This window comes from Lolium rigidum, chromosome 6 (assembly GCF_022539505.1).
Source record: "Lolium rigidum isolate FL_2022 chromosome 6, APGP_CSIRO_Lrig_0.1, whole genome shotgun sequence".
Taxonomy (NCBI): Eukaryota; Viridiplantae; Streptophyta; class Magnoliopsida; order Poales; family Poaceae; genus Lolium; species Lolium rigidum.
This window is the reverse complement of record NC_061513.1, coordinates 27,096,938-27,104,314: the sequence shown is the minus strand read 5'-3', so window position 1 is coordinate 27,104,314 and position 7,377 is coordinate 27,096,938. Positions and strand designations below refer to the sequence as shown.

General features: G+C 45.3%; 1 protein-coding gene across 1 annotated transcript; it reads right to left on the bottom strand.

The window, feature by feature from the left end:
- Window positions 1-1,772: 1,772 nt before the first annotated feature.
- Window positions 1,773-5,601, bottom strand: LOC124665274 (protein OSB2, chloroplastic-like). Its single transcript, XM_047202694.1, has 8 exons — window positions 5,210-5,601; window positions 4,572-4,710; window positions 4,153-4,309; window positions 3,217-3,317; window positions 2,949-3,111; window positions 2,806-2,877; window positions 2,311-2,372; window positions 1,773-2,223 (listed from the first exon to the last, which is right to left on the bottom strand). Exons 1-8 carry the CDS (start codon window positions 5,599-5,601, stop codon window positions 2,068-2,070), a joined length of 1,242 nt encoding a protein of 413 aa, XP_047058650.1. The 3' UTR covers window positions 1,773-2,067.
- Window positions 5,602-7,377: the final 1,776 nt, after the last annotated feature.

The following is a 7,377-nucleotide window of genomic DNA, read 5'->3' as shown; positions in this document are numbered from 1 at the left end:
TTTCCGCTTGTATCAATTTGCTAGATTTTGTATGGAGAACCGCACACAAGGCCACGCATGTGTGACAGTGAGTCATCGAAAACACATGCTCTCCCCCGGCAAAGAGGCACCCCCCCCCCCCCCTCCCAGTGGCGAGACACAAGTCTATTCGTGGGTATGCAGCTTAATACCTAATTTTTTGGCAAACCTTCTAGATCATGTGAAACAACCATAACATCAATTTACATCGTATAAAACATGGATTGTTCCACTAATATTTCTACAGGTCTTTGTATAAAACACAGAAGCATTTCGGCATTGTATGATGGGTGTTGTTAACAAAGGTTCACTCATTGACAAAGAAATGGATGAAGATAATTTTTCTGTTTTCTCGAGCTAAACACATGTCACTTGCAAAGTTGGGTCCTTAGAGTTCATGTACACATCTAACGAAGTGTGCCCTAGTATACGCCATATCTATTTTCCTTATATCCAGTTAGAGATACCCATTGACTCACTAACAAAAAAAAAGAAGAGGTCACCAGAGATGGAGTAGATCGATTTTCTCAAGGGGTTTAGGAGCACGACATAACGTGCAGTGGACTCTTGTTTGTGAATGTGAGGTCGTCCTCACCCAAGACAGCCATATGCATGCTCATTAAAGCTGAAGCACCAATGCTACGCTACTACTTTTAAGAAGCCAACGTGCACCTATCTACACGAAAAAGATGGAAGTAGATTAGACATGGAATCCTCCAAAAAAAAAGGATCAAGAAAGCAAACCCCATCACAAGCACCCTATGTGGGAGGGAGACCATTTAAGGGATGAAAAGGAGGGCAAGGCATGGGCATTTGGAGATGAGGTTTGGACTGATTGAGAGGCTTTGATGAGCAATGATACGAAGTGAGGGAAGAAAGGCTAACAAGCTAGCTTTGGGTCAACGGCTGCACTAAGGGAAAGGGGGGCAGAAGTCTGTGGGTGGTAGGGGCCCGTGGCCTCCGAAAGCAACGAAGGGGGCTGCGTTTTGGGTCTGGTCTTTTCAAGATACCATCATCTATGGAGGAGTGGTAGTAGCATCTACTTCTCGGCTTTTTGGGCCTGAGAGCTCTCCTCTTCCCGTTTGTGATTGTCCAGAGAATATTGTTCGGTGGTACATATCCAAAGATTAGATGTTTGCACACTAATAATTAGTGATGGTTGCACTTGGAATTGGAACGCAAGCCATGCCTTGGGAATTGTCATCTCAGAGTATCCTTTTGGCTTTCCGTGGCTGGTTTTCCATCACACCAGGTGATGTTGATTTCTGGCCTCAAACTAAATGTCCATGGAATGGAATGCCATAAGCTCAGCTGAGGTTGATCTGCTGCACTGCACAAGCCATTAGATGCAGAATTGTCAATCCCGCAAATTTCTGACGGCAACACCACTAAACTAGCAGAACATTATCTTGAGAACTACACCAGTCCTTCAAAATAAATGGTTATCTACAGCGATAGAAACTGGAAACAAATGTACCCAAAAGGCGGTAGCAAAACATGCAAACACAACTAACGATAAATTTTGAGCGATAATGATATAACCAGCTAAAAATGCTAAAGGCCAAACGACCCAAACAGCTTCATGGGCCAACGACAACCCCAGGCCCATCGTAGCAAGACTACAGAAGAGACATGATAAGATTGCAATGTTTAATAAAATAACTTCATGCATCCTGAAACAAAAACGTATTTCCTCATCCCAATATCCCATGACACAGTATAACAAACAACCAATAACAGGAAACTGAAAGCCATAGTTGATTTGAACGAGATTGAGGCCTTCTGAAGTCTGAAGGAGCTTAATATGTATTCGAATTGACTTGGAAATGCTATTTACATCATGGTATGGCATTACGAAGGCACAATCCGCATGGCTATTACTAACAAATGGTGGAGGTTAAGCCAGATATTATCTTGAGTAGTCTCTACCTGAACCTCATGAGTTAGCAGAGAGATTTCTACTAATTTTGCAGAATGCTAACTCTGAGACAACCTGAATATTTAGCAAAATAGAACGCACATTGCACAGCGTAGGCTGTCTCAACCAGGTCAAGAAAGCAGGGTCTCTGGCCTTCTACCTCCTTTGCTACCCATACTGGCTTTCGCCGGTGGCAGGGCATCTGTAACCCAACTTGGTGTCCTGGTGTTTAACCATATAGCCTCACCGGTATCTTTGTGCTTGAAGTCAGGGGCTTTAGGTGACCTCTGAATTTCAAAAAAAAAAAAAAACAGAATAATCCTTAGGACCAGCTAAGAAAATTAAAGACTATGCCAAAACGTTCAGAGACTGACCTTGTCTATACGGTTGTCCCACCATTTTTGAGGATTGTCCACCAGATCTTTCAACAAGTCAGCTGCAAGAAAAATCATGGGCGTCATTAGCAAAGAAATATTCACAGGTTGTGAAGTGCAAACATCCAACTTGCAGAAAAAGTAAGTTTGGCTAAAATGATTGACCAAAACTCGTATTAAGAAACATGGACCATAAGACACATCTAAATACAAAAATACACAATATGTGCTGTTAAGGAACTAAGAAATGGCATCAGGGTATTTAGACAATCTTAACAGGATAGATCACATTAAGAGGTTATAAAAGAATGGTTGTGAGATGCTCAGGCACAAATAATCACATTACTAGAAGAGGAGCAAGAGAAACAGGCAGATATCATATTTAAGAAACTTGTGCTGCTAAGGTTAGATAATGGAATGTATTCCACACACAATTTGATTATTAGTAGCATGTAATATGTAAATACAGGAAACACAAACAAATTTTATACTTACCTTCTTTTTGTAGTTTCTCAGGAGAAGCAGCTTGGCTTGTCTTTGATTTATTACCCCAGCTTGTATTAGAAGCTGTTCAAACTGAATATTAGTATCAAAAAATAAGAACAGAAAAAGTGAGAACTATCAGGTTAAAATGTAACCTCTTCCCATGCTATAATTAGCAGGCTTGTATGTTTTAGCTGCATTGTAGCCACTATTAAAGGTCACAGTATCCAACTTTTCTAGCACATGCGTTGGTGCTGAGTCAAGCCAGAGTGCATCTTCTGATATCTTGTTCTTAAAATCAGGATACTTTGGATTTTTCTGCACACTCGAAATGAAAATAAATCCATGCTAGAATTAGGGGCAGACAAGTTTTGTATCTTACTTTCAACAGAGTAAACATAAACATATAAACAACATGCTCACAGATCCATTCGCCTTCGCAGGCCGGTTATCAATCCAATCAAGTGGACTGGCAAGAACATCATTCCAGAGCTCTTTGAACTTGTCCTGCTTGGCTTTAAATTCTGAGTAAAATATAACACCATCATGCAACAACACAACAAGGGTATTGCCGTATATATTTGGGATCAGATTATAAAACAGAACATAGAAAAAAAAACTGTTTACTGTAATTAAGTAAGCGACATGCTTTGTCAAGTGCAAGCAACATACATGACTGCCTAAAAAGGCACGTCTTGATAATTCATCTATTAATCAATTTGCATATAAATATCTCGCTACAGTATTGTATGGTACCAAGGCAAAGGTGCATAGTTACGGAGGATTCCTGTTTTACTCGCATTCATTAATTTGGTATACAGGATAAATTCAGTGAAGTCATAACTGAATTATCAAAAAAAAAAGTGTGGTTCAAAAGTTTTCACCGGCAAGAAGACATCTGAAATATCTGACAGTTACGAAATGACAGAGATGCCAGTAAAGCCATCAGAAAGTATATTACTGATAGCCATGAAACTCCAGTATAGATTGGTATTTACTACTATAATAAAACTATGTACTCCCTCCATATCGGTTTATTAGACCTATGTGTGAACCTAGGCCACCAATTTTACCTATGTAATCTAAATTATATAACACAAAAATTATATCATTAGAAAATATAACATCTAAAGTTTCCAGTGATATATTTTTTTTGTAACATATATCTCACATTAAGTTAGTCAAATTAAACCGATACGGAGGGAGTATTAAATTTAAAAGATGAGCAAGCAAATAAAAAAATCCAGGTGCAATTTTCTCTTCTGTTCTAATGGAATGATAATTTCTCATTGGCATTGCCCAAACAAGGTAATCGTATTAGTGGGGTTAATTTGATATAGCTGAGAACCAAACTAGAACCTGAAAATGTTTGGCGTCTTGGGGATTTAGGGATAACTTTGGTTGGTTCAACTTTCTTTTCGGCCTCAGCAATCTCTTTAAACCCTTCTTCTTCATCCACCATGACATCCGTTGCCACGGCTTTACTATCAACAAATGACAGCAAATTTGCTAAAACCTGTAACATAGATAGTAAATCCAGTTAGTTAGCTTCATCCAATCATGTTTGCCACAGTATCATCTTGTTCATTTTCACAAGTGATAATAGTGTTATTATCAGGATTCCCTCATATTCCGTAAATAAAGTATGTACAAGGTAAGGAGCTACTAACAAATGTGATATTGCAGAGGAACAAGATTACCCTTCATTTATGTGAACCTTCTACAAATAACAGGGGAAGGCAAAACATAATAGTACAGTACATACAACAGATGCATACCTGAATATTTGCTTGGCCATCAGCATGTTTGAACGGCGGAACATCTCCAGTTAATTGGCCAGACACATAGACAAGGTCATTTTCTTGCAAGTGAGAAGCAGCTATCTGTGCCAAGTCGTCTTGAAAAATCACAGGGATCCTGAAAGTAAAAAAAAAAAAGTCGCAATCCCATACTGAGATATTGCAGCGATACACTGGAACTATGCATATGCACAAGTACCATATAGGGCACGACAACCCTTTGAATATGTAGTGATCCCTATCAGTTTTGGACTACTGGAACTATTAAACGCTATACTTATGCTGGCCACTAACACATTTTCGACGTGTTGGTGATCCTATCAGTTATGGACTTCAATTTAGTGATAAAAGTTCAGTGTTTGATCATAAAATCTTCCAACAGATACTTTACTGGATCCGTTAGGAGGGTTAGCTTGAAAATGGAACAGAACAGGGATGTCTCACTTTCATGTCTCAGCCTACATACAAAGGTTATAAAATCGTACTGAGAATCTGCATAATTTCACCGCAATTAAAACCAAGACCAGCAATCTGAACCTAACCACGACCCGTACCAAACACAAGCGAGCGATCACCGTCTAAGCGCAGCAGAGAGTGAGAGAAATCTGTGATCGCACCAGAACTTGGGGAAGTCGGTGCGGCGGTCCTGCACGAGCACGGATACGGCCGAGAAGCGTCCATCGGGCAGGCGCTGGAGCTGCACGGGGGCGCCGACGGTGCCGACGAGGCGGATGGCGTTGGCGACGCGCGGCTGGAAGGGGATGGTGGGCGGGCGGGGCAGCTCGCTGGGGAGCTTCTCCGTCTGCCACGCCGCGGCCGCGGCCGCCTGCTGGGAGGCGTCGTCCTCCGCGGGGCTGTCGGCCGGCGGCGGCGGGCGCGGCTTGGCCCGGCTGGCGTAGGGGGCGCGCTTGGAGGTGGAGAAGGGTGCGGCGGCGGAGGGCGGGGTGGGGAGGATGGTGGCGGAGGGGAGGGCGAGGCGGCGCTGGAGGAGGCGCGCGAGGTGGCGCATGGTGGCGGGCGGGCGGGCGGCAAAACCCTAAACCCTAGAATGGGATGGGAGGAGAGGAAACAGGGGTTTGGACTGGAGCCTGGAGAAAGGGGAAGGAGGTCAAAGTTGCAAGGTTGGACTCTCAGCTTGACGTTTCCATTCCAAAGGTGGGCCGGTGCTTGTAGTGGAGTGGACCGGACCCATCGGCCCGGCCAGGCGCGGTCCAGGGCTTTTCAGCAAGACTTCTTCTACGACCGGCCATGTCACCTCCACCATTTCAGTCCCAACGTGGAAGTACAATTGAAAGCTGAGAGCATCTTCACTCTCGTGCCCCTCAAACGGCACCGGATCGAGTGTTTGAGGGACGAGTTTTGTTCGTGCCGCGTTTGGGGAACGTCGCCCCCAGCCGCATCCCCAAACGCCCTCCCTAATCAGAAATTTAAATAGTTTGCATTCAAAAGAGATCGTTCCCGCTGAAGTCGTCACGATCCGAGTAGGAGCGATCAAAGTACTGAGCGCGCAATCATATTATAGGCCGACGCAAGAATTAGAAGAAGGGGAAGGGGTTGGGTGACGCCGATGCCGACTGCGCATCCTGAGTCGACGTAGGACCGTCGATCACGATGAACTCGTCGTGATCTGCCCGGTGTGCATGCTCCGTCGCCGACGCCGAGGCAGAGCCCAACGCAGGTGTAGTAGCATATGTTGTCGCATACGCGTCTGCCGGATCTTGCTCTGGGGTTGGGGTTGCTGTCGCTGCCGCCGCCATTTTTTGCTTCGATGTCATCGAGGATCTGGCCTTTGAAAAAGTTGTGTGCCGCCCGCGTCCGGGGAGACATTCCTTATGTCGACGCTCTTAGCACGAACATGTCGTTCCTGCGTTTCTTGAGCTCCATCTTCTCCTCTTGCCTCTTGAGCATCACCGCCCACCTTTCGTCCGCCTTTTTGTGGCGCGAGAGCAAGGTCGAGGAGACCTCGACGAGGCATTGCGTGATCGACGCATGCGTCTTCTTGGACGACGCAACGTCGGCCAAGGCGGCCTTGGCAGCCTTGTTGCCGATAGGACGCCCTGCCGCTGTTGCCAGTGACGCATCCAAATCAATGGTGGCTTTCCCCTTCGACAATGAAACGTGCGTCAACTGCCATTTTGGGTTCTTTTTGAGCTTGCTATAGCAATGCATCAGCGCGAACGACTTATGCCCGTCCGAGTTCTTCCGGTACAAATCCATGGCCTTGCCAAACTAACCAAAGGAAGCGCAATCATTTCATCGAACAAAATGTAGGCGCTACAGATTATGTAAGAAAGAGTCGTACCATTTGGCTGACGTCGCTGCCGCTGTCGGCTCTGGTCTCGATCTCGTGATGGAACCCATGGAACAAGTTCACCGACGCCTGGATGATGGTCCATCGTGTCGATATTGCCTTTTGGCTCCTCTTCATTGTCACTTTGTTGTAGTCACTGTTGATCAGCTTGTGCTCATCGAACACGCCCTTGATCCTCGCCCAATACTTTTCGTACTTTTGGTTGGCGTCGATGATGGAGTCATGGCTCACCGTCGACCATGACTCGCACAGACATTGATCCTCCAGAGGCGTCCACTTGGGGCCTCGTGTGCCCGATGCCTTCTTCTTCCTCACGCGATCCACGTCAACCTCCACGAGATCATCGACATCCTCACCGGCACCCTCGTCGTACTCTTTGTCGCTACCCTCTTCGTCCTCATCCTCATCGTCGTCCTCCACCCCCCTCTTCCTCCTCAACACCGGCGCCGTCGAATTCGAGCGGGCCCCTGCGGC